Source organism: Festucalex cinctus, chromosome 12 (assembly GCF_051991245.1).
Source record: "Festucalex cinctus isolate MCC-2025b chromosome 12, RoL_Fcin_1.0, whole genome shotgun sequence".
In the NCBI taxonomy this organism is placed as follows: domain Eukaryota; kingdom Metazoa; phylum Chordata; class Actinopteri; order Syngnathiformes; family Syngnathidae; genus Festucalex; species Festucalex cinctus.
Window position 1 is genome coordinate 5,838,529 of NC_135422.1, and position 27,989 is coordinate 5,866,517.

The window sequence follows — 27,989 nt, forward strand, 5'->3', positions numbered from 1 at the left end:
ACAACCTTTGTAATGCTCTTTGTACACCAAAGGGCCACTTTTGCCCATTTAATCATCCAAAAATGTGACATTTCTGCACAGTTTAGCCTTCTTGTGTCATTGTCGTGTCAATATATTTAATACGTTAAGTATACAATCAAAAAAATATTTTTTTAATTATTTAAAACGTTTTATTTTTGTGTCATTTTTCAAGTAGAGTAAGACTCAATTTGACGTACAACATATCAGGAGTGTTTAAACATTTACAATTACAAATCTGAAAGTAATTTAAAAAATATTTTATTATTTATAATACTATTTGGAACAGGTTTTTAATTATTTTGTAATGTGTTGCCTTTGAAATAAAGATTTAAAAAAAAAATGTTTAAAAAAAAAAAAAGCTCGCGGTAGTCTCGCGAGATTTGCTCACTGGCGCGGATACGTACCAGGAAAAGAAGTGATTCAAGTCTTCAGTAATGTTTCTGCATTTTGCGTTGAACGCATTCAACTCAAATGGAGTCGCGCTGTTTTATTCCTGCGTGGAAGTGCAGCACGGGTCGCTAGCTGTCTTAACGTTATCCTCCGAGAGAAAACTGTCGGCGTATGTACATGTAAACAATGGCCACGGAGCAGAAGACGAGCTGGTTACTGACTGGTTCTATCGTCGCCGGTGTGCTCGCTCTCTACGCGCCGTGTGTGCAGAGGACAGTGCCCGGCGGAGATTCAGGTTGGTGCTCATGCTCGCCAGCAAGCTAACTAATGTGTCCTTGTTTCAAGTCTGCTGCTCCTGTGGTACGTTTTTGAGCTATTTAGCTGGACGCCTGGGAACTGGGAAGGGGATCTGTCAGGTAACTAAAATGTTAAAGGTGTCTTACACATAAACACAGTGTGTGTAAAATGTTGGCGTCAAAATTGAAAAACAAACAAACACCAACACCTCTTTGCTAAAATGTCTTTATATGTTTATGGGGCTGCGTTTCAGATTTGCAAAGTTACAACAAAAAGTTACGGGAGCGCCCTGGGTCATTGGCAAGTCTTAAAAAGTTAAATGAAAAACGTAAGCAAGTAAAAAGCTAAGTAAATAAAGTTTTCCAAAATTTGAATGTAGCTGAAAAGTTAACAAACAAACAAATAGTGCATGGAGTTAACACAATTTTAAATTGACATCTTTTCAATTCAGATTAATTTCACTCTTTAAAAGAAAAAGAAATGAAAGGGGACAGAAAGAAGTCAAACTTGTGATATCTGCCCCTGCCCCATTCCGATTGAATATCTGTGGTCACCTGTTTACATGTGATATGACCCATTCCGATCTGCCGTTTACATGTTCCGCTCCGTCAATCAGATCCGGAGTGAAACATGCTGACATCGATCACATGATTTATCAAGATGAGTTCATTCGTCATGTAGCACAATAGTTGTGATAGTTTTAAAACCTTTATTGAAGCAAGTTCCAACTACTTTAAAACAAATTCTCCCCTCTCAGACGAATGCTATACCGCTGTATTCGCAATGTGTGAGTTTTGTCATTATATCAGTGAAACACAAGTTAATATACTATTCTGTATATGAACAATATTCCACTCCCAACCTATTACTTACTTTAGGCCAATGTGTCTTCCAACACTCCGTAATGCAGTTTGTAGAATACCTTGCACATTTGCAGAGTGTTTACTTGAGATAGTCAAGTTACAGACTTTTTAAATTGGCCAAATGAAGACTCTGCTGCTTGTTAGCTTAGCGGCGGTCTGGCGTACAAGTTGCGGAAAGAAACGCACATTTGCACATTGCAAGCGTCTGAAAAGCCGAGCCAGATATGAACGCGGAACGATGAGGAGAGAGCGCCGAGTAGCCTGCCTGCTCCCGTGAATGAGGATGGTAAAACGGGTGGTGGTAGGGGGGGGGGTGCTTTGAAAAAAACGGCCAGCCCCTTCTCCACAGTGTTTAGGGATGGTGCAGGATGCCCGCTCCGATAGTGCCAGCTGAATTCCCCAGGTCTCCGTCTCCGTGTCCTAATCTCTTTAGGTGTGATGTGCCCTGGAGAAGTTTGAGCACAGCCCAGCGGGCACACTGTTGTCTAGGAATGTGGAGTGTGGAAATGATGGGGATTACGGGAAAGACCGGTGTGGGTGCCCATGCTCCACTATCACAAAGACTCTTGGCAACCTCGCTGCTCCCCCGTTGAGTCAATATCTTCCATTTTTTTTCGGAGGGAGACGGCCTCACTGTGAGATGCTTTTGCTCACTCAGTTTGATTTATGTTGAATGGGGGGAAAAGTGTGCCACCGCTCAGGGAAAATGAGAAGCTGACGAAGGACGAGAACATGTGGAAGCGGCGGCAAGTAGCTGGCTGCTCGTGCCAGGTGAAATGGAGCTGGAAAGTGTTTAAGCTGTGCAGGTGGAGGAGTTCTGACTTCATGCTCCATTACACTGATAAGAGTTTGGGATCCGCATGTAGGCATTAAATCAATGTAACAGTAAGGTTGCAAAATATGAGTGCCATAGGCGTTTTTTTTTCTTTTTTTCTCTTTATATGTTGATATGTGGATGTTCGGATAAAGCAATCAATCCGTAAATATCTTTTTATTTTTTATTTTTTTATTTTTTTTATAAATGCAATATGAATATAGAGTCCTCAAATTTGCACATTTCAGGTCAACAAATCGTGTTATAAAACTTGTGCACTTTCCTTTTTCTTTGGCCATTTTGTGTTTTATTTCGTGATGCTGCCACAAAACGAAACCAATTGAAGCAAAGAGTACTTAAAAGGGATACTTGACTCATTGAGCCATTTTCAGCAGTCAAAAGTTAATATTTTGTCTATAATTAATGTGGTAACTTCATTATTTTTTTCAATGTCAATTTGTACCCTTTAAAGAGTAATTTTTCTCACCTGTGCTGAGGAAGTAGGTAACGACCGATCATGGCTCAGTTTACTGACTAAACCCAGAAAACAGGTGAGCCATGATTAGTCGTTACCTACTTTCTCAGTACAAGTGATGTCATCATCAGTCGACAGTAAGTAGAAAAATTACTTTTTTTTTTTTTTTTTCCCATTTTAGTTTTTATTTCATTTTGTTACTGGTCTTAGTTATTTAATATATGCTAAGTTTTAGTTAGTTTCAGTATTAGTTTTAGTTTAAAAAAAAATGTGTATTACTTATGTGCAATATCCAAAAACCACCATGGAAGCGACGTCATCTGAAGGTGCTTTTCTATTGACTGCTGCTAGATTACGTCAATTCTGTTTGACTTGACCGGTCAATATCAAAATAAATCTAATTAAAATCACATTTAAAATCATCCCCAAAGGCTCATGCATTAAAGAAATTACCAAAGATGAAAACGAAGGACATTTTTGCTATAATTATAGTCAGTTTTAGTTGGTTTTGTAAACATAAAATGTAGTTTCAGTTAGTTTTCATTTGTAAGCATTTTCGTTTTTATTTTTTTTCGTTCCCTAATTTTAGTTTCATTTTTTTTTTTCCCGGTAGTTTTAGTTAACTAAAATAACCTTGGTGCTGTGTTGATCCAGGACGTTGTTGAATTTGATGAAGCAGAGGCAGGACTTTTGCTCTCGTGCCTGTAGAGGGTGCTGTCTTGAACCCCAAGCTTTATCAGTGTCAGTTAATCTGAACCAAATTTCAATTTTCACAAGTGGGAGATGTAAACATTGGGTGAGAAATCAGCATAATTTGAAACGCTCTGCGTGTATTCTGGCACAAATGGGTTTGTGCCCAGCTACATTAAAGCTTGCTCAAATAGCTTTTAGGAGTGGGCTTGGGGGGTGGTGGTGGGGGTCTCTTTTCATTCAGTGTTGTGCTTGTGCCTCACACAGAGCTTGTCATGAAATTGTGCAGCCCGGCTCTTATTTTTGCAGCTTACCTCATTCTGTGACTGTCACCGGCGTCGCCTTTTTTTTTTTTTTCCTTCCCCGTTTGTGCCCAACGGACTGAAGGCGACACTGAGACACTGGCGGAGAGTGGCAGAAGAAAAGACCCCCTGACGCACGGGGAGGATGGCACTGGAAGCATTCTTCTCAGATCAGCATATGTGTGTCTTAGTGTGACAGTGCATTGGAGAGGGTGTCTAATGGCGGGTGTGTACGTGTGCCGGCGAGGGGAAGGGAAGGGAAGGGAGGGAGGGGGGGCGGCATCAGGGGAGAGGCAAGCGCTGAAGAGAATGAGCGTCCCGCTTAGGAAATGTCACACTGGGAAGATTTGCAGGTTTTGATCCTAGCAAATGAATGCAAAACCCCAGTGCAAGTATTTGATTTGGGAAAACTTTGGGAGCAGACTTGTCTCTTAATAATAATGATTGGGTTTACATTCATTTCCCCCCCCCCCCCATTCTCTTCCACAGGAGAGCTGATCACCACTGCCTGTGAGCTGGGGGTGAGTATTAGCTCTATTGTTTAATCAATTCACTCATTAACTCTTCGAAGCATTAAGCAAGTTTAATTAAGCATGGGCAGAAAGCAGATTAATTCAGTTTCAGTCCACAGGTTTTTCCCCCCTTTCGTTTCTTTACACTTCTTTGACTAAGTTGCAAGTCGAAAATGCTATAATTTGCAACCCCTTTTTCAAATCCAATTAAAGTCAATAGTAAGGCGATGGCTTTTGTAGGCTTTGCCTTATGTACGGTATAAGGCTTATTATATCCACCCCTCGTTTTTTTTGTGTGTGCGTAAGCCGCAAAGAATGAACTAAATCGGGTTAACAGTTATAATAAGTTTTATTATTTAATAAAGTTTATTACGCCGCTGTGATCCTTTTAGGGAGCCTGTGTCGGTGTCACTATGCCAGTAATCCCGCCGTTAGGGCTGCAGTCCGTGTGGCCTGCCCGGCTGCCTCCCAAAAGGCCTCGTGGGCCACCCTCGTGTCCCGGTCCGGCCCTTTGGATCCCAAGAGTTCGTCTTCCCTTTCGTCTGCCTGACTTTTTTTTTTTTTTTTTTTTTTTCTGTCCTCGCGTTTCATTCTCTTGTACTCAAGTTCATTCTTTGAAGCTTATTTGAGGTACGCGGTTGTCATTTTATAGTACGGTATATTCTTCGAACGTTGACCGACAAACTCACCGCTCCGGTTGAAGCGCTGCCCCTTCTTTCTGCCAGTGTGACTCGTGTTATCAGCGGCAGGAAATGAATCTGTCTTTAATGACTGAGCCCTTATCTAGGCGAAGGAGACTTAGCGGCTAATTGCCGCGATTGGCGAGATCCCCCAGACGAGAGCGAGCGCGACTCGGAGGCGGCTTTGCAGGGGCTGATCACGTGTTGTGCTGCGTGCTCTCGGGAGCTGCACCGTCCTTGGGAAGAGGCCAAGGAAAGTCGAGGGAAGAGTGCGAGGACGAGATGCCTTTGGTGTCAGTAATTTTCAGTTTCAGGGTCACAGATTTATCCCACACCGACTACATGAGTCAGCGATGCGAACCACTACTCTACGAATAACCATCTTTGAGTATCATGTCAGTTATTTTGTGAGACGAGGTGCCTCATTTTTTTTCCGTCACTCCAGTTCTAGAAGTTCATTCAGACTGAATCAACAGCAGCTGCATCCAAACACTGTGCAGCCCATTTTGCCGAACTTCCTTTGAGTCAAGATAAATTCACAGGACAGCAATCAATCAGATGTATTTTAATGACTACTTTTTCGATTTAAATCTAGGGATGTCTCGGGCTGATAATCAGTAATCGCGATGGGCCAACCTCCCCCGTTTTAAAACCAGGAATTTGAAGTTAGATTAATACAAAATTGCTATTAATTTTATGCAATTTTAAGGGAAAAGTAAGGATAGCCCGATAATCAGCCTGGCCATTATTTGACCTTTTAGACGAATATCATGAATGTTCCGTTTTTTTTGTTGTTGTTGTTTTTTTTTGGGTTTATTGTTGCTGTTTTTTTTTTTTTGTTTTGTTTTTTTTAAATTTCAACTGAAATATTTTCTCTTTTACTGCAAATGGATATCATCTCCAAATATTGGTTATTGGCCCCACTGACTCCTAATAATTGGTATCAGCCGCAAAAAAACCAACAACAAAAAAAAACAAAAAACTTATTGGTCTATCACAAGGAAAAATTCTATTAAGGGATATAATATAGGTATTAAAATTATCTATCATTGTTTCTATGTGGGAGATTTTATGTATCAAAAGTACTAGGGGTATTGGTAATGGTCTGAAAAAAACTCCTAAATCCCTAATAACTCATTCACTGCCATTGACGGCTATAGACGTCAAAGAGCTGATTTAACCTGCCTGGAAGTGATTGAGATAAGAAGAGAAGCTTTGTTAAAAAAAACAAAAAAAACAAAACAGTTTTCTTCCTATTCCATTTCTGTGATTGCACTAAAGCGCAAACATTGTCATTCTGTTTAGTCTACCAAACTCAATTTATCTACCAACATCACTCAGTCTGATTTGGAATGTTTGTGTCTGTGTGTGTGTGTTAGGTGGCCCACCCTCCCGGATACCCGCTCTTCACGCTACTCTCTCGCCTGACTATGCATCTTCTGCCCACACTTTCGCCAGCCCACAGTGTCAACCTCATGAGCAGCGTGCTCGGGGCAGTGGCTTGTGGGACCCTCTGCATGACTGTATGCAGGTAGGTAGGTTGGCCCTTGTAGATGCAGAGAAAAAAATATATATATGTGCATCACAATTCAAATTTTGTAGGAAAGTTTAGATTTCTATATTAAAAATCATTTAATTTCTCTTTTAGATAGATTTGTTTTCCTGTTAATTGTAATAATCAGGATTATAAAGACGAAAAATTCAATATTTCACTCTGTGTGCTGTGGTTGTTTGACACATTTTGAATTGAACAACTCACACGTGACAAGTCGACTTTTATATGCAAGCCAAAATGTAACATCATCACAAGACAAACATCCAAACAGGAAATTTATTTGCGAAAACCATGTTTGGAGGAACTGGAATCGCCGTTCTTCCGCTACTTTTTACATCTGGCTGCTGTGTGAGGGAGCGAGTGGCGTTTTGGGGTCCTGACAGCCTGGCGGTGGTGTCCCTAATCCTCTGTTCAGCATTCAGGAGCATCGCTCACGCTGCCCTCCCCCTGCCACAACCCTGCCCAGCCTGTTTACCCATCAGCCACCCGTTGTGAGTTAGCGCGCGCGCGTGTGTGTATGTATATCACAATTATCATGCCCTCCAACCCCCGCACCAGCACCACATCTCTGTATTCCTGCGCCCCCCGCGTTGCCCAGCATGCGCCCAATCCTGACATGGCACGATTTCTAATCTGCCGCTTCTTGCCTCCTGGGTCTAGAAAGGAGCATGATCACAAACGCTGTCCTCCTCTCGCTGTCTCTCATAACTTGCCTCTCTCCTGCACATCTCATATGTTCACTTAATCATGTAAGTTTTTTAAAAATGTTTTTATTTTGTACCTCTTCCCCTTTTACAGTATACCAAATTTTTCTTGTTTTTTTGTTTTTTTTCTATCTTCACCCATCTTAACCTTACTGCCACTCAAACGTAGGCTATTCGAAAAAAATTATCCACACTCTCCACTCCCCAGTATATAATTAATGCAAATTAAAACAATACCAGAATCCATAATTATATACAGTGCTCATCATAAATGACTACATCCCAACAGGTTTGTAACAACACCTTTAGTTTCTTGTCAGAATTAAGATTTTCAATGGGTTACTATACTATAATTCTCCCACAACTGTGGGTCATTGATTGCAAACAAGATTTTTTAATTAGTACCCACAAAAAAAAGAGAGTTTTTAAATTTAATGTATTAACGTACATTTTGCACAAATAATCAGACTCTGAAAAAAAGACTGACAACTTGTTCATTCCAGGCCTCGCAGACATTTTGCTATCCGTAACCGTCACGGAGGTCATAGAAAATAATAATGTCGTCATTTTTGTTGTGGCTTGCATTAATTTTTTGCACAAGTTAATTTGATTAAATTGAAAATTTTGTAATCTATGCATTCTATTACAACCTTACTTTCATGTTGTGAGTTAAGCGCATATTGTACAGAAAATGTCTTGTCAAAATTTCGGAAATCGTTCTTATGTTCATTGAGATATCGAATAAAATCTTTACATTTTTTGAAGGGGATGTACTCATATGTTGACATACCAGTGAGTGAAGTAGAGCACTGTTTGTCAGCCCCGGTCCTCGAGCACCCCTATCCAACCTGTTTTCCATGTCTCTCTCAGCCAACACACCTGAGGATCGTTATCAGGCTTCACGCAAGCTTGCTGATTAGATAATCGTTTGGAACACCTGTGTTGGCTGTGGGAGACATGGAAAACCGGCTGGATAAAGGGTACTTGAGGGCCGCGGTTGAGAAGCACTGAAGTAGAGAAGCATGTAGTCTCAGCGGCCAAAATGTACATACGTTTGTGGTATAATGTGTCAAATGCGTGTTTAAATCACAACGTTTTGTCTATGGAAAGGCACAAGAGCTCAGTGCAGTGTGTTGGTGTCCAAAGTACAGTATGATAGGTAGATAATATACAAGTATTTAATTTGAGAGTTTTTTTTTTTTGGAGACTTTATATTTGTGTGTCAGTCTGAAAAAACGGGTTGTTTCATGGTTTGTTTTATTTTTCCCCACTTGCCAAAAGCACCAAGCAACTTGTTCAACTTTTAGCTTAGTTCATGTGATTGACATCATTTTCTAGAGATGTGTTTTTGCAGTTGGGCCATGGTTGTGAATGATGTATAACAAAGCAAAATGGTTGCATTTGTGTTATTTGTGTTACTCAACTAAAAGGTTAAAGCCAAAGTTGAGGGTCAAAGTCTGGAGAAGTCAAGTACTACTTCCAGATGAGCTGTTTAGTCCTTGAGTTTTTCTATGACCGCACAGCCTTAATGCCAATTGATGAGTTACTATTCAGTTGGTGGACTAAAGAAGTAGCTCTTGGCCAGACGTTGAGAGGCGGTTACTTCCAGGCCAGAAATACGCATGTTGTCTGGGAGCATTTTGGCTCGCAGTGTGCATGTTAACTATAGCCCTGTTTGTAATCTCTGGGGATTTAGATTCAATTTTGGATTATAGCAAAGTGAAAAGTCATTATGAAAACATCCCACACCACTCTACCTCAACTAGAGCTTGATGGGTAGCAAGGACCTCAGCCAAAGCAAACAGTCACATAACATAAGCTGTTAAGTGTGAATGTAATGTAATCTATGGGCTCAAAAAAAAACAAAAACGTTTTTGTTATCTGCTCAGGGCCTAGTTTGAGTTTGTAGATCAGCAAGTGTAGTCGTGTCCTGGCTAAGAATAACAATTTCAAAATTGACTTGTGCCATTTATTGATTATTTGCATTCAAGTTGCTTAATTTATTCACACACAAACAAATATTCATTTTATACCTTCACATGGAAATTGTATTGAAGTTTATATGAAAGCATTTTGTCTCAAAGCGTAAATTGTTAGACTGACACATTTATCTGAAATGTATCCAAACCTTTGAAGTATCAATTTAAATTAGTCGGCTGGATTGCAGCGTTTAATGTGGGGGAATGTGCATTCATAGGTTTGGAAGGCACTTTGCTTGGGCAAATGTAGAAATGTAACACTTCCCTTTGATTTGTCAATTCCGCTTCCCTCTCTTGCCTTGATCATGCGGTTTGATGGTCAAATTGCACGTCTTGCTACGTTTCCGCACCGTGGCCTGACAAGCCTTTGAGGATGGCGCACATAATGATAATGACTATCGATTGCTCTTGGAGGTTGACTGAGGGGAAAAACAGTTGGCCCGCGGAATGCAACGGGCCTCAGCCGTGAGACTCCAGAGGAATGCACCCTTCATAACGGGATAATCCGGACAGCTCTGTATTCTGCGCTCACTCTCGTTTCACCCTTTATCTGCTAAAGCTGCTCTGTATCTCCACTACCTTAGAGGGATCTCTCCCCATTCCCGAGCTTATCCCGAGAAACCAGGAGCGGCCGCGTTAGCATGCTGACAGCCGTCAGAGTAGAAAAACAACCCTGGAACGCTCTCAACATCAGCGTTTTTAGTTTGATCGCGATTACATAATAAGCGCACCAAACATGTCTGTCCTTCTCTATCACCTGGATGAGAGGCGCCGTTGATAAAAACTTGGCCCAGCTGATACCTCAGCAATATGGTTGAGATGGTCCCTTGGCCTTGCTTGACTCCTGTTATTTTCCAAAATATATATCATGTCAGAGCCACATTTCTACAGCATTTACATTTTCAATGACTTCTCGTGGCACGGTTGAGATTAAAAATGGAATTAAAAAAAAGTGTGCTGTGGTCTGATGAGTCCACAACTCAAATTGTTCCGCCAGGCTGAAGGGGAAAAGTGCAAAGTTCAAAAGCAAGAGCAACATACTGTTTGCTGCCATCCAATTAACGTGGCCTTATATTTAAAGACAGTGATTCCTGATTACCAGACTGGCCTGCCAGCAATCCAGACCTGTGACGCGTTATGAAGCACCATATAAAGACGCCAGGACTATTGAGCAGCTGAAGTCGTACATCAAGAATTTTAGCAACTAGCGTCCTCTTGTTTCGAAATGCTTTTTGAATATTAAATAAAGATAACAGTGGTAAAAATGCCACAGTCCCAGCTGTTTTAGGATGAGTTGCAGGCATCAAATTCAAAATGAGTGAATATTTGACCCCAAAAACATGAAAAAGAAGATTATCAGTTTGAACATGAGGATAAATATTGGGCATTTTGATGAATATCGGTATCAGGCTTTTTTTAAACTCTGATGGCCGATAAAAAGTAAATTAAAACCATTTTAATCTCGGGGAACTATTTATTTAAATTTTCAGAGACGCTGTTGACCTTGGGAACATTAAAACAAAGAAATTTTAAAGTTTACGATTTCAGGTATTTTTAAATTTTGGGGTACAAATATTTACTGTAGAAAACTATAAAGACCTATGATATTTACTTGTTTAAGTTTCCATTTAACTTTTGAAGACGTACTGATAACCTTGGGTGCTCTCTGAACATTTTGTTAGAAATTTAAAAGCATGTCTATTGTCTAGGATAAATCTATATATAAAAAAAAACTTATACATTTTAACAAGTCAGAAAAATTGTTCAATAAACCAGCTTTAAGACATTACAACAAAATCAAGATTGACATTTGTATTTAAAAAAAAAAAAAAGTTAAAAATATCCCCCTCGCCCCCCCCCTTTTTTTTCTTTTTTTTTTTACTAAAAATGAATATCGACTCCAAATGTCGGTTATCGGCCTCCTTGGATACTAACTCTTTTACTGCCACACGTTATCAAAGAAAAACTTTGATACGACAGAGGCTTTGATCATTGGCGAAAAGTGATACAAAGCTTCCATCTGCTGGCCATAGTTTAGAGTGTTTTAGATTCCACAACCCATTGACCAGGCATCGCTGCACTTAGATGTTGCAATGAGAAAAAAGAAAAAAATGACGTTATTTAACGTTTATGGCAATATACGTCGTGATTTTACTGATCGTTATTAAACGTTTTTGGCGGTCAAAGAGTTAATAATCAGCATTGGTATCGGCCCTGAAAAAACAAACCATCGGTCTATCTCTAGTCGCCAGCCAATCGCAGTCTTCTATGTGCTATCTTAAATGACGTTTGCTAATAAAGATTTGGGACCATGGTGAAGACAACTTCCAGTATTTTTCGGACGTTAGACACAAACCCGAGCTCTGCTGTTCTTGGTCTGAGTTTTTGTAAAATAAATTTCCTAAAAAAAATGTGAGTTGTACGCCGGAGTGATTTACAGTATAGTCTGAAAAATACGGTAAATGTACAGTACATTTAAAAGCTGTGTGGCATGTCATTTACACCCAATTTGTGGACATTGTTTTATTTCCACTCTATCTTGTATGTTATATTGCGGTCCAATAGCCTTGCTTGCATGACCAATGTTTCCCTCAGGACTCATTCTCTAATACAGTTCAACAGATGTCTAATGAAGATGTTATTTCCTCATTACTGGCTATGGGATGGGGATCGAGAGGAGGGGGGGGCGTTTCGACGGCAGAATACAGTACCAGTTTAATAGTCCTTTTCGCCCTTAGGCCTGAGATTGTGTCTGTCTCGGACGTCAATATTACATTCCTCAACCACCACAGGCAGTCTTAATAAGGCACCCGGCATGGAGACGGATCAGACTCGGCAATTACAGTTCAGCCAGAATGAGTTAATGGAATCTATACAGCAACATTTACGTATCACAGCCGTGTGCCTAATGACTTTGGTGGAAAAGCAGCAAGAAAAATGGCTGTCAGTGAATTGCATAAACATGATTTTTTTTTTTTCTTGTAAATTGCTTCCCCCCTCCCCCCTCCCCCTTCCTCCTGTAATTTTTGTGTGTTGGGCTGAGATTATGATGGCATTGCGGGAGAAATTGTCATGTCAGTGGCTGCATTGTTTGAGCAGAATTGTGGTGATTAATTTTATACGCACTAGGAGCACTGGAGCGCTTCCTGGAGGAGAAGGTGTCTGAGTGGCAGAGCCCGGGTCCCTCATTTATCCTCCTCGCTTGTGGAGCAGACGGCATCCTTGTTGAACACTAAGAATGAGGCAGGGGAGTATGTTTCAGTAATTGCTCTAAAATTGGGTTGTGGACTGTATTTTGAAATCAACAATTGAAAAAAAGATTATACTGAGGCAGTAAAGAAAAGACACTATTGTTGTCTTCAATCTATTCGTTGTTTAATTAGTATTAGTGACGATGATTTGGTATAAATAGGCACATTTTCTTGGCATAAGGGCTTTTAGGTTCATGTTTGTTCTTATAAATTCATGTATGTTGCCCTTTGTTTTAAAAAAAATCATTGGTTAATGTGCAGTGCTTGACAAATTTATTAGAATAGTGGTTGATTGTTAGGCTGGCATTGCAAGAGTACATATTTTAAAGCACTACAGGATGCTGGTTGAGCTCTTGGTCTGAATAATTATATTTTGGTAGTTCAGCACTGTATGACAATGGCAATAATAATGTATTTTAGTTTTTCTGTCTAACATTTCTAATTTGGATGTAGACCTTAGAAAGTTAAGGGTATGATACTTGGGGCAGCTATGGCAAGTTTAAGTGACGCCTGCCACCTTTCCAGCTCAAGCCCCTCCCCCAGACACACGGTGTCCTTGAGGAAGACACCGATACCCTCAACTGCTCCCCGGGCGCTTAAACGGCCCCCTGCTCCAGTGGGTGCCACCAACAGGGTGTTCTCGCTGTGATGGGTCAAACGCAGAGGTCAAATTTTGTGTACGTGTGTGTGTGTGTACATAACAAAATTGATTTCATCCATTTTCTTTCATCTTAAAGTAGTTGGCAGTGTTTTTTACTTGCTAAGTTATTTTGTGGTTATTCCGAATTAATATGTTTAGAATGTGAAGGATCATATCAATATTTTTCTTTAAAAGTTTGACAACTTGACATGAGATGTACTTGTTTTTGCCACATGTATTTATAATTACAGTTTGGCTTTAAAGTTCAAAGCAATGCAATTCTCTGTATTAGAATAGCTACTAAGCACCCAGCCTTGTGTGGCGGCCAGAGGAGAGCCCGAGGGTGTCATCCAGGGCCAGCTGGAAGCGTCCGTCGCAGACCACCTTCTCTACGGGCTCCCTCTTCAGGAATGTGTGATTCCCTTCCAAGCACTCCCCCAAAACCACTTGGTCGAGAACAGCGCAGACGCTGATCTGCGATGGCACGCTTGTGGTATTTATTGTCTGATCCCGGAGGTGCTGCGTATTGCTGGCTGCCCCGACCGCGCTCCATTGTGATGTGCCATTCAGTGCACGGGGCTGCTGTACGCTTTTGTGTGCAGTTATTCAGCACAGACGGCTGCTGGCGCGTCTCGTGTAGCGAGAGCTCGAGTGGTAAATGAGGCAGCTCCCGTTCTGACACTTCAAAGTGGTTTTTACTGCGCTTTTGTGGAGTCCTTGAAGGGGACAGTGCTTAACAGAGCCCGTTGTACTATTGTCATTTCTTATTTTGTGCATTTACCTTTCATCTTTCTCTTTGATTTAGCTCAGAATGCTCTATGGCAGATATTCTTCAAATGTGACTTAGGAGCATTAAAAACAAGACCATTTGTAATTGACATAATTTATAGGGGTGTAACTATATCCAAACATCACAATACGATATTGTCACGATTTGAAGCTCACGATATGATAATTATCACGATATTGTGGGGAGGTTGGCGATATTTAAAAAAAAGGTCACAATATTGTAAAAAAAATAAATAAAAATTTGCTCATTCTAAAAAAAAAAGCACAATATTGAGCTTGCTTTTGTACAGAACATCAATGTTATGTTTTATTATTATTATGTTAATGCACACACATTGTGGTCCTCCACATATTGACTTGTTTCAGAGGCATATTACGTTCCCTTTCACCTGACAATAAGTGTAGCTTTTAAACAGAAGGGCCAAAACATCCCTAATGAAAATTAAATTGTACAAAAAAAAAACAAAAAAAAACTATCCACCAGAGGGTGCTAGAACTGCACAAATGAAAATCAACCTGACTTTTTTTTTTTAACAGATGTGTTGCATTTAAATATTGTGAACATGACGATGACGATATTGTGGCATTTTTAATATCACAATATCACGATATTGCCATTATCTTTACAACCCTAATAATTTAGTGGTTGATGTCTGATTGTAGTAGTTTTAATTCCATCAACGAAAACTGAACAAAAATAATTTCATCAACGCACATTTTTCACCGGAGTAGAACTAGACTAAAACAGTCATTAATAAACAATGTGAGACTAAATCAGTATGCATTTTCGTCGACGAACGAAGATGAGAAGAAAATGCCCTTCACTTAATAAAAACTGGACTAAAATCTATGAGCATTTTAATTCAACGAGATTAAAATGATATGATTTTGTAAAATTTTGTCTCCGCTAATTTGTCACTGTCATGTGACACGTTGACACACCCCCTTTCAAATCTGCAGCTGGCGAATCCACAAACACATGGGACAAACAGGAGGTGGATTCGTGGTCAAAAGTAAAAAAAAAAAGAAGTAAATTATAGTTAGAACATTAACCCAACGGCTGTAAAGTTCCAACAATAATGTTAATCCGACCGCAATTGCTGATGTACTGTAATTGTGTATCAAGTTGTTTTTCCCATCAAAAAGATGAGAACATTTTATGACATAGTTTTAGATCTGAAATGTTCAATATAACCTTGACAAAAAAAAAAAAATATATATATATATATATATATATATATATTATATTCCTTGGACTAAAATAGATTTATAGTTGACTAACAATGGACTAAATAGAAAGGGGATGAGGTTTGCTAACAACTAACAAAGTGTGATTGAAACTGGGTTAAAACTTGGACTAAATTAAAAAATGGCTGATAATTTAAAATGTAACACTAGATTGTAGTCTTCATGTCTTGTCAAAGAGGTTAATTGCCCAGGTGAGCACACGGACATTTTGGCAATGGGGCTTCCATTCAGGCTGGAGGACCTCAGTTGTTCTTCTGCCACATTCCAAGCCAGGCCGTTGCGACTGAGCCACAGCATTTCTTTACAGCAGCATCCAGAGAGCGGCGATAACCGCAAATGCAGCCGCTCTGGTGTCAGACTGTGTCCTGTTAGATCTGTACGCCCTGCATGGGAGCAACCGGGGCTGGAGAATAAGCTGTGGAGGGGCAGACGTGAACCCAGGTGGTCCCACGCAGACAGACGGGTCATTTACTTGCTGTACTGTACACACATCACTGGGCTCCGACGGACTGTCAAGTTCGAACACAGAGATTTGTCAGCCACCCAGTGAGAATAAAGTAGTAGACGATGAGGAAAAAAAAAAAAAAGACGTGCGTCTGAATATGTGACAAGCCCTGCATATCTATCAGGTGCGGCTTAAGGAGCCAGAACCGACTTGTTGTAATAACTGTGTCCGTGGACCCCAAAAGAGAGAAAAAAAAAAAAAAAAGACCCCCCCCCTCCTGCTATGAGTGTGAGCTTCGGGTTAATTGTCAAGCGGGGAGGTAAACTTGTGCGTGTGCAGGGGTCCCCGTTTGCCCCCACCGCCTTCATCCCTGCTTCAAGTTACAACTAATTCCTGGAGCGGGGCGGCGAGGGAAGACGCCGCCGCTATCTCTTATTAAGACTCGCGCCGAGACGCCCCATCAACACGCTCTGCCCCCCGCATCCGCCCTTTCGCACACATATTCACGAGCTCGCCTTACAGTGAGAGGAAAAAATAGTGAAGGAGAAGAAAGCCAAAGAAAAAAGGGGAAGTAGTCAGCTAGCAAGAGTTTTTTTTTTCCCCTTACCCGCACTCCCTTCTCTTTTTTTTTTTTTCCCTCTGATTTAGCGCGCTTTCCTCAGAAAGCTCCATTGTTCCCCTCGCCTAAGTCTCATCAGGCCTTTTGTGGCTGACTATCACAGCGGCAGGCAGAGAGCTGGAAATGTATAAATGGTATCATGCCTTCTGATTAATGGCGGTGCTTATGAGTCAGGTCTGATAACGGGCCTGCTCTCTACTCAATTTCAGATACCGTTAATGGAATCTGTCTTGTGCGATTGTAATGTGAGAGCGCCTAATTTGCTATGGAGCTTGAAGCTGTCACCGGCAAGGGATTGTGGGGTCATAAGGGACCTGGCAGCCGTTTGGCCTGCAGCTTGTATCTGCCGCGCTGAATAGAGCAGCTCTCTGCCTGTCAGTTAGCTGATAGGCTGATGAGGACTCTAAGCCACTCCACACAATGGCGGAAAGGGCCATACTGCCTGACTTCCCTAATTGTCGAGCCCGCTCATATTTCCGAGCCAGCGTGCAGGGGACCGGGCTGCTCCTTTTTTTTTTTTTTTTCTCTCTCCCCGTTTCTCTCTGTTTGAACTTTTTTTTTTTCTGCTTTAGTTCCTCACACTGTCTCAACCCTTTAACACACATTTGACTGCACTATTTTCCTCTTCGCTCCTCCCGTCATTTGTCACCTCTCTCTCTCTCTCGCTTCCCTCTGTCTCTCATTTTAGTAAGTGGTGGGTCTTAGCGTATGACAGATTAGGCCAAGTTTGCTTCAATTACAGCAAAGGGGATGGAGACATTACAGGAGAGGAGGAAGGGGAAAACTTTTGTGCACACATTATATTTAAGAAGATGAGGATAAAGTGCTATCACGACTGCAACTTTTTTTCTTTTTTTTCTTTTAAGGACGGTCTGTTTGAGATCAACTTTCTTCTCTGAGAAGGGGTGGTAGTGGGTAATATTTCTCATTTGGGCCAATTCCCAATTTATTTATTTTTTTTCGTCTTCTCTCTGACAAAAAAATAAAAAATAAGTTGGGTAAGTTGTGGTGTTTTCTGACTACATAACTAATGTGAAACTGCTGATTTTCTTTTTTTCTTTTTGTGCCACTCAGACTGCCAGAAAAAAAATGGAGTGTGCCTTGTCATTGTCAGGGGAAAAGTGGCAAAAATTAAGCCATGTCCACACAGAAACAGTGTCAGATAATCATTCAGGAAAAAAAATATGTACATCGTGAACATTGAAATGAAAACATACACTACATGGGGATGAAATGCAGAAATGATTTAAATAAATTAAAATAAAAAAAAATAAAAAAACTTACATGCAGGACAAGAATGAACAGTTAGTTACAAGCGGGGTTCTAAGTTGAAAAAAAAAATCCTCCAATCTGCTAAATTGACAAAAATATGGACACCTTGCAATTACATTTACAGTGGATATAAAAAGTCTACACACCTTTGCAAAAGTTGTTGTGATGTAAAAAAATAATAATAATGCAACCAAGATCAATCATTTCAAATTGTTTTTCCACCTTGTGAACTTTAATTGGAAAAAAATGTTTTGTTTTCAAGAGGAACTAAAATTTAACAACTGCTGACTCCAGTATGTGATTGTGTAACTCTTTAACACCTGTGTGACCACATTTTCAGTTGCTTTATTTTTACTTCTACTTTATTTTATTTTTATTTTTTTAACAATTAGTGTACAAGTTATAGGTTGCAATGTTGGGGAAAGTTTTCAAATTATTTATCTTGGTGTCATTTTTTAATATAACAATAATCCAATGTTTTTACAGGGGTATCTAAACTTTATATCCACTGTATGTAAATTGAAAAAGAGTATATGATTCTGTAATCACAACTTTACCTGCCTTCAGTATTTTGGGAATTCGGCTTGTTGGTTGATGGTTTGATTTGATAGTCATAGCTCTGTGCGATGAAGGCCTTCCACACCAAAACTCATCCAAACATGCCTTTATGGACCTGTGACAGAAAACATCAGATAAGACGACTCCAAAGTGGAGGAATGTGTTTTTTGTTGTTGTTGTTGTTTTGTTTTTTTAAATTAATTTAATGTTGCTATCATCACTGTATTGTATTCACTGAGAAATTGATAAATATCTGTACGCGTTTATGCTGAGCATCCCCCTTTGTCCTTCGCCCGCCGTCAGGTTGGTTGGTCCTGGTCCTGGAGCAGCAATGGCCGGAGGAGTCTTTGCCGTTTCCAGGCTGAGTTGGCAGTGGGCAATGGTTGCGGAGGTTTTCACCCTCAACAATCTTTTCACTGGGCTGCTCTTCTTCTCTGCTGCCAGCTTTCACTCGGCCAAGAATGCATCCGAGAGGCGGAAGGTAATAATAAGCCTTTCGGTTTTGATATTTTCAAATCTTGTTTGATGTCCTCACAATGCCCATTCTCGACCGCTTGCGTAATGTTAGCATTCACAGTGGGGGGCGCTTTTCTGCGGGCTGGGACTCTGCAACCAGCATACCCTGGTGCTGTATGTACTTGCAGTCATCCCGTGGGTCTTCCATAGACTCCATTCACACAGGGTAAGCCTGAGATCTTACATATTTATTTGTTTGCAAATCCATCCTTGAATGCAAATTTGTTTGCTGTTTTGACAGGAGCTGTCTCTGAGTAGTCTCACGTCCATGGGAATGTGCTTCCTGCTCGGTTTTCTGCCATACATTTTCCTACCTTTTTCCTCTTACGTGAACTCCGCCCGTTGGAGCTGGGGGGACCAGACCACCGTATCAGGCCTGTTAACCCACCTGCTCAGGGCTGAATATGGTACCTTCAGTCTGGTAAGAGTTGCCTGCTCTATTTGACCTTTTTTTGTTCTCTGGCATACATAAGTTTTACTTGTATTTTTCAGGCAAAGACGGAGAGCTCTGTGAACCTGACCTCATTGCTTAAGTGAGTTTCTTTTTTTTCTCTTCATTTTGTATCTAACAAAACTCTTTATGTTATATAGTCAGAATTCTTTTTCATTATGCAGGTATGGTTTGCTTTTCAGTCTAGATAAGTGTGGTCAGAAGTACAGTCAGGGAGAGAAACCTCGCTACCCTTCGAACTGGCTCTGATAATGCACACCAACTTGTCCACACAGTTCATCTCTCACTCTTTCACGAGCCTTTGTTGTTCTACTCTCTCCCATCAAAGCGCAACTGAACCTTCTTAGAAGGCTAAATCGCTATGTTTTGTTTCACCAGCAGTTTGAAATGATCACTCAGCGCTGGTGTTTAAAGCGTGACGAGCTGTGATGACAGACGCTGCAACAGCACTGGGAAAAATTGTGTTTTCTCCACTTCACCCCCCCGACACACACACACACACACGCATCTCCACCCGATTCCATCCCCCTTCTCTTCACTACTCCCCACTTCATATCTTTCTCCAGCTGATGGAATGGGGGTGCCTATGCATCTTAAGGCCCCCCACAGCCGCTGCCCCCCTCCCCAGCATCCCTCTGCCAGGCACCCACCACTACTCGTCACCCCCACCGCTTGATGGACAAGCGCACCTTCAAAATGGGGAAGAGAGGCGAACATGACAGGCATGTCGCAGTGGAGACGTAAACCCACTGGAGAAGCTGACACAACCGCTCGCAAGCGCACACTCGCACGTAGTGTACATTGGGAGATATAGAGACTCAATAAGCTGTCAAATAGAGATGGGTATTAAGCAAGAGGCAGGAAACTATCTGCGTGCTCTGAGAAAGCGCTCAGTGACTGACAAGCGCTGAGGAGAGAGGACGGGGCAGCGGGGGGGTGCGTGACACTGTCATTCGAATCTGTCAATCCGTTTGAAAGGAGGAGCGCGCAGTCCAAGGAGTTTGTTTTGATAGGGGACGTTCGAGGATTTCATAATTGGTGTCCTTGAGTTCTGTCACAGGACGAGCATCTGAGTGTGCCTTTGGTGTCCGTCAGATTGCGCGCTCATCGTGTTTGCTTGTGTATTTGCAGGGCCCAGCTGGACCACTGCCTGGCAGACCTTTCTCTTCCTGTTGTAGCTCTGGCGGGATTAGGCCTCCTTCTCTCCTCGATGGATAGGTAAGATGAAGGAGCAAGTCATCCTAGTCTGCTGCAGGCATGACAGCCACTTGAACAGAAAATAGAACTGCCCTCACTTTAAGACATAAAACCAATGAGGCCAATGTGGCTGAATATGACTGAACTGGACAATCGAAAGAAAAAATTAGCCAGCGGCTCACACCTGTACACCAGGCTATTAAACATGACACACATAACGGGCAGCGGTATCTCGCGTCATATCTTTATCAGTAATTCTGTAATAAATCTGTAATTTTTGCTCTGAAAGATCACCATTCAACTGCGATTCAAAATTTGAATTGCAGCAAAACTAGTGGCCGATGAGCTGCCACTGATGAAAACTAGTTGCACACTATCCGACCGTTCAGCAGGGGTCACCAACGAGGACCACATGAGTAGCCTGTGGGCCTTAAAAAAATAAAATAAAATGATAATAATAATAGTAATAACTCATTAGTAATGGGACAGTTGTAAATTCCCAGGAATGTTTTAGTGACTATTTAAAAATGTGAACACTGCTAGTTTTGTGGAAATAAAATATTGTAGATTATTTATTTTTGTATTTATCAGTTTCTGAATTATGGGGAATCATTAACATGGTTACCGTCTTCACATAAATATCATTAATTTCTTATAATATCTTAGACCCAACCGATATGGACTTTATTTTTAGCCTGTGCCATTTCCAATAGTTGGCAGAATACAATTGATGATGACCGGTTAATCTGCAAATTAATTCAAATTAATATAATGAAGGAAAAACAACCTTTTTTGCTCCCTTAATGCTTTAAAAAAAATAAAGATATGAACAGCCAGAATATTTAACTGTTGTTAATGTTATTGTTGTTAATGATACATTTCTTTTGTGTGTGTGTGTGAATGTTATAATCATGGTCTTATGTTGTAATTTGTTAATGTGCATATTTCTTAAACGCTTATTTTGTTTGCTGTTTTTTGACAATTGACAAATAGCTAATATTGTCCATTGAAGGCGTTCAGGCCTTCACAATACAAGAATGAAGCGAATTTGAACAAATTTGTTTTTTTTCACAATTTATGTGTGTATCAAACTTTGAGGCATTTCGCCTTAATCAGTTCATGGAAGAAGTGTAATATGCAATGGGACGCCAAAATGAAGTCATGCTTGCTTACCTAATAATGGATATGATCAAATGAAACTTCCACTGTATTATTCAATGTGTGACCAGGTTGGTTTTGATATCCAATTGACTAAAATAAGTGTTATGAGCAGCTTTTCTCTCTAGTTTTTTTTTTGTGTACAGTTTACAGCAAAACTATAATGAGTAAATGATTCAGAGCTTTGCGCCAGATCCAAATGACTCAGGCTACTTTAAGAAAATGCCCCTCTTAGCAAGCTGAATTGTAGACTCACATCCTGCATTGTTTTTTTTTTCTCCCCTGTTTCAGAATTTATCGCTCCATGTCCTGGCTGTTGATTTCCATGCTGCTCATATACTCACTGTTTTTTGCTTGGAGGGCAAACTTGGACATCAGTAGACCTTTACTGCTTGGAGTGGTAAGAATTTCTGCAATGATGCAGCGCATACTGCATTTTGTAGAAGTCTGACTGCAGGAATCACTGTGCCTGCTGCAGGTTGAACGTTTTTGGATCCAAGGTGATGCTGTCGTGTGTGTGCTGGCTGGCCTCGGCAGCAGTCTGACCCTCACCGGGCTGGAGCGCAGACTAGGCCATGGTGGGGTTTGGAAGACTACAGCCTGGGTCCTCACCGCAGCTCTACTGGCACACATGATGCACACCAATCACAGGTGAGCGCTACATTCAATCAGCAGTCTTGATTTAGGCTGTATTTGTAATATTTAATGGGAAATGTCAGACATTCTGCCAGAAATTAAGTTGGTTTGATTTGTCAACATTTTGCGTGTTTGGCTTTGTATTTGCAATTCATAGCAATAGCAGATCATAGAACACCACTAAACTTTTTGTCAAAGTTTGTGTTTTAATTGGCACGAAACAGGCATCAGTAAGTTACAGTAGGTCTGAATGCACTCTAGGGATTGAGTAACTTTGAATTGGATGATCCCCCCACTTTTCCAGTTTCTTCAGCAGAGAAAAGTTAAAGCGAAACGAAAAGGGGGTAATAAAAAGTCCTCTCTCATACCTTTTAAAATCCCTGTGCATAAGTTTTCCCTGAGTCAACTCAATTTATTTCTACTCTGTGCTTCAGACCTGCGGTACGAACATGTCAGGTTTCTCTCCGCTCACCCCGTGGTAAGGGCTAAGAGAGGCACGGTTAGCACATAGATTCCACTCGCTGAGCTCAGCCTGAGATGTTCGCTGTCCGAGGAGGCAGATTACACCGGCGAGGTGCAGAGGAGTGCCAGACAGCCATCACTGAGCGGCTTTGATCAAGAGGAGAGCATGGCCTGCGCTGTCACACCCATCACACCTGTCTGCTCACGATTAGATAGGCAGCTGGAGCGCTGTACACAGGCGAAGGGGCGGGGGCACTGACAACTTACCCTCAGAGCACCTTGTAAGCCCACTCACAAGCAAACACGCCGACTTTCTTTTATACACTATCGCACTTAGAACGGAGGTGAAGGTGCACACTTAGCCCTTCTTTAATGCAAGTAAACAAAGCTGCTGTTTTCATATGCGCTGGTGATTTTAGGGAATGTGATCAGAGCAGCAACAGCGTGGTGGAGCGGTTCGGCAGGGAGCTTTTAGCTTCCTTCCCAAAAGACTCCATCATCCTGACCAGAGGAGATCTGCCGGGGAACTCCCTCCGCTACCTGCACTACTGTCTTGATGTACGGCCTGATGTGCGCCTGGTCGACCAGGAGGTCAGAGCTTCACCTTGTCCTCACTTTCTCTGATCAAGCTTGGCTCGCTATGATAAAGTATGCACTAAACCAGTGGTTACTAACCTTATTGGATGTAGTAGATACAATGAAAACAGCAAGGGCCCCAGAATTGAACCCTGTGGAACACCATACATTTCGTTAGACATGTGAATTCATATTGCACATTTTCATCCGACAACTTTCTCTTTTTTTTTTGCACAAAATAGTTAGTGTGAAGGGATTACATTAATAAAGAAATTACACAACATACCATCACAACAGCCACAAGTCGACTACTGAGTGCACCGTTAGGCCAAGCAATGTAGCGGGATCACTTGCAGTCAATGACGGTCAGGAAAAGCGTATCATCACGAAGCACGAGTCGGGTGTGTGTCTTGACCTCTGCTCAATAAGTTGACCCATTGTATTATTTTCTCCAACTACCATAACCTCATAAAAATAATAATTCTCATGGGAACTTTATTTAATTAAGTACCCATGACTTATTTACATTGGCAAATTCTGTTTGACGAACCAAATTAGTAGAGATTTAAACATCTGTAAATGTGTCTATTTTATAGGACCATAAATAGTACGACTCTTAAAGCATCCCTTCCCGTTTTTATCATTTTGCACAAACATATGCAAACCATCTTTTCTTTCTTCTGTGTAGATGATGACATACAGTTGGTACGTGACAAAGCTGGGACATCACCTCACTGGGGTGCACTTTCCGGGCCGCCAGTGGGACTCTGTCCACTCCGCGGAGAAAGACACCTTCAATCTCGAGCAATTTTTGATCCACAACTCCAAGTGAGTCACAAACTGAACGCTGAAAATGATCCACTGAAATGGTACAACAGAACAGTCGGTGAACTCATTAGGCAGAGGAATGGTTGACTAAAGTCACTGTGACGATAAGCACATACGTATGTACGTAAAAGGACTTTGATGAATCGCGAAGCACTAATCTGCTTGATTTTGCTAAATAGTCTCTTGCATCTGTTCTAAAACCGAGATGAGACCTGTTAATACCAAGTCCACCAGGGGGCAGTGTTTGCTAGGTAAAAAATGGCAGCCTCTCAGTGGGGCAACATTGAACAGGGGCTTGAACCCTCTGGGATTTCGTGATTGGTATAAGATTCTACAGTGTGCAGGATAAGGGGAAATGTATAGGAACATTTTTTTTTTTTACTTATGATGAAGGAGAAGGGGGGTAATTGTTTATCTGACACTAATATTTATTTTTTTTTACAGCAGGGACGTGTTTGCCTGTATCGGGCTGCCTGAGGGAGACCCGAGCTGGGGTCGCAGCTTCTCCAGCTGGCCCTTTGGTGTGTGTGACTTCTTGGTGCCTGCTCGGAGGCAGTTTCACCCCAAAGAGTGGGCGAGTCGCACACACAATCTTTACAACTGGAGCGAACCCCATAACGGGTAAGCAACCCACAGAGTATGTGTCCCTTTGGATAGCTTGTCATTTTTTATTTTTTTTTAACTAGGTGTGATCAATAGCACTCCCCCCCCCCCCCCAGACTGATACCAGTACGAGCACTCAACTCGTTTACCAACACCAAGTACTTATACTAATAGTACATTTGATACATATTCCCCCTCAATAAACAATGATTGATAATTTAACTCTAATGTGGTATTTTTCCTTAAAATTGCATGCAATTATTGGCAGTTTTCCATTCTTCTAATTTCTCATATCTAGTTCCTGATGGTAAAATAGCCACAAGCGGCTGTCGCGAGAACGATACCTCGAAATAAGGCTGGGTATCGGCCCATACCCATACCTGGAATCGGTACTTAGTACTCACCCAGCCCTATTGTAAAACATGCATCGTACTGTATACACTGCATAATCTACTGCTAATAAGTTCCAATAATATGCTATATTAGCAATTCTGCAGTATTATAGTCTGATCGTATTTAGGAAATTAAATGTTTTTTTCCCTAGCATAAACATTTTATTGTATATTATCCTACAGAAAGTTTTAATTGCGACAGGAAGGACTTGTAATTTACATTTATTAGTTTTTTTTTTTTTTTTTTTCCCATTCTGTTTGTCATCCAGACAGACAAGTAAACATCAAGCATTTCATCAGAGGAAGCAGATCTGTTTGCGTCTTGTCTGGCTGCTCAGTCGTCCTGACGGAGCTTGGATGTGCTCTGTTCTCCATGCTGTGATCTGCTTCCTTTGTGAATTCAAGCAGAGCGCAGACATTAGGCTCTCAGCCATTTGAAATGGAAGTGAAGATGGGAAATAATGAGTTTCATATTGCGTTTTGTCAATAACTGTGTCAAAAGTGGAATTAGTCAGAGCTACATCTTCTGTTGCGGTTGCCAGCAGCCCTTCATTCACTCTGATATCCGCGGCTGAATACTGTGACATTATTTCCCGCACTCTCACGACAAGCGTGTCCGCTGATGCCCACCGGCTAAATATTAGCACCGGGACCCTTGCTAAAATATTCTTTTGAAGAAGAGGTCAAGTGGTTACTATCTTCAAGTGAAAAAAAGGCAAATGTGGTTTTACTCCATGTCTAATGTGCAAGCCGGCATTGTTGCTCAGTCATTTAAAGTTTATGCAGCAAACATTTGTTTAGCGCTCCGGACCATGCACAAGTCTAGTGGAACAATATATTCACATTTGTGTTCATTTGGAGTTTACTGCCTGAAGCTTTTTAGATAAATGTTTGTTTTTTTCTCCCCCCCCAATATGCGAGAACAGTTTCCACTCCGCATCCTGGGAGCGTGTGGCTAACGAGGAGATGTGGCAAGCCAGGTACAGTCCATCTGTCGAACTTAAGATGCTGTTACGCTTTGCATAAACACGCCGCGCTTGCTGGAACATCTCCATAAAACCAGTCTCGTGTGGCCGAGCATCTTCAGTATGTGCGCGTTCTGTTCTGCGACTGCATCTCCATAAGTCACTCTGTTGAAGTGGTGCGTCATCCGTCCATCCGTTCATCCAGCCCGCACTTAGCCCTGATCCAAAGCGCTTTGTTTCAGGATGAAGACGGCTTTTTTTCTCTTTGACCTGGCAGAGAGGATGCAGGGAGAGGGCAAATCTGACCTCTTTGAGCTGTCTTACACCGTGAGTGTGACGTCAAGCATGCTTCTACATCAATAATACTTTATTTTTAATATAATAGCGGACAGATTTAAATGCCACTTTCAATGTAAAAACATCTGCTTTCATAACGGCCCCGCTGTGTCTGCCTGCAGCTGTATAAGGCGCTTGTGGAGTCCTACTCCTCCAACTACCCTTCAAACTGGGACAAGAACCTGGCGCTGGCCTGCGAGAGGCTGGTCCGCTCAGGTCACCAAGGTCACAGTCCGGACAGCCTGCTGACCTGCAGCGTCCAGCACTTTAGCCTCTACTTGGACAAGGAACCGGCAGACCCGCAGGCGGCCGCCATCCGCTCGGCCCTGGGCCACCTGTTGAAAGAAAGAGACCGGCACCGCCGGAGCCTCAAGCGAACCACCTGACAGGTTTTTTTTTACCTCGACACCCAGAAGGTTTGAAGATAAACTCAAAGCAAGCGCAATAATGTTGTGGTGTTTTATGAAGATTTTGACTCAATTGCCACATTGGATTTAACTCAATCGGAGTAATGTGGTGAGGGAGCTGGACTACAGGAAGCCTCGAATGACCCCAATCAAGCCTGCCCCCTTCGACTCTCCAACTTGATTGCTTTATCATTACATCTTCTCGGTTCCTCCCGCCCCTCCTGCTCTCATGCAGCTTTTAATGTACTGATTATTTTTGCCTTGGCCGGCGCTCCACTTCTCTCTCTTTTTTTTTTTTTTTTTTTTCCCTCTCACATTAGGATGACGAGATTGAGGGAAACCCAATTTGGTGGCAGAAATAGGGGATTAGGCAGCTGTTTAATCTAGGACAGACTTGCACTGTGCCACCCAGTCCCGGCACCCGCCACCCATCCCCCTGTCCGTCCATCAGTCTATCTTAGATGGTCTTTTAAATGTTTAAAACTAATGGATTCGATTAGGTTTTTTTTTCTCCCCCCATCCAACCCCACTCTTCCGTCCTAACGGGAGGCCTGTAATCCTTCATGGATTTAAATGAAATGTGAAATGTCACAATGCCAGAGACCCTTTTAAAGTGCGTTTGCACACGTGTCCGTACGCATGTGAGTGTGAACATGCGTAGATGCAACCAAAGTCCTTCCCAGGTCGTACACATGAGGAAATGGATGTGGCTTCATGGCCACCTGAACATGCAAGTGAGACTTAAATGGGAAGTCAATACAAAAACATTATTGACAAAAATATATTATATACATCCCCATAAGTCTAAACATGGCATTCTTATTAATATTGCATTTGTGGAATATGAGTTTAGCAGCAAAATCTACTTCATTTTATCCATTCGAGATGCAACCTTGATATTGACTGAAAATGTTGCTCGGGTAACAACCAATGACTCTACTGGCTTTTGAGTTTGGTCATGTGACATTCACAAGCTGAACCGTGATTGGTCATTAATCGGAGCCCTAAGCAACTGTGATGTTGTTTTAGTCAACAGCAAGTAACAAAATGGCTTCTCCCTTACATAGATAAAAATCGATTAATATTGATGCTTTAATTATATTCCACAAACACAGTATTAATCAGAATGCATGTGTTTAGACTAGTGGGGCTGCTTAGAACATATTGTAAAATAAAAAAAAATTGTGTTGACTTCCACTTTAAGATGAAGGACCCAGATGTTGACATTCCACTGGAAAGCTGAGCGCAGCTTTCTCTAAATACAATCTTTGGAAGACAGTGAAGAGTTACTTTCTACAGTGACCTTTTTGTGTCCAAAAGTCATCTCTATTTGGTTTAATAAAGAAACAGGGACCACG

The 27,989-nt window shown here is 41.5% G+C and overlaps 1 protein-coding gene across 4 annotated transcripts; it reads left to right on the plus strand.

Annotated features, from left to right (window-relative positions):
* The first annotated feature begins 420 nt into the window (after positions 1 to 420).
* tmem260 (transmembrane protein 260) lies at positions 421 to 27,989 on the plus strand. 4 transcript variants are annotated; one of them, XR_013287678.1, is made up of 17 exons: positions 421 to 706; positions 4,342 to 4,373; positions 6,424 to 6,575; positions 18,408 to 18,585; positions 18,673 to 18,786; positions 18,862 to 19,041; positions 19,113 to 19,153; positions 20,203 to 20,289; positions 21,718 to 21,826; positions 21,905 to 22,077; positions 22,944 to 23,115; positions 23,789 to 23,928; positions 24,373 to 24,549; positions 25,850 to 25,903; positions 25,987 to 26,064; positions 26,131 to 26,215; positions 26,347 to 26,403. XR_013287678.1 is itself a non-coding variant. In XM_077539725.1 (16 exons), exons 1-16 carry the CDS (start codon positions 598 to 600, stop codon positions 26,608 to 26,610), a joined length of 2,067 nt encoding a protein of 688 aa, XP_077395851.1. In that variant the 5' UTR covers positions 421 to 597; the 3' UTR covers positions 26,611 to 27,989. The 4 variants fall into 4 exon arrangements, 2 of the variants coding, with proteins under 2 accessions (XP_077395851.1, XP_077395853.1); XM_077539725.1 differs by lacking the exon at positions 25,987 to 26,064 and having other exon boundaries at positions 26,347 to 27,989; XR_013287679.1 differs by lacking the exon at positions 26,347 to 26,403 and having other exon boundaries at positions 25,850 to 26,064; positions 26,131 to 26,210.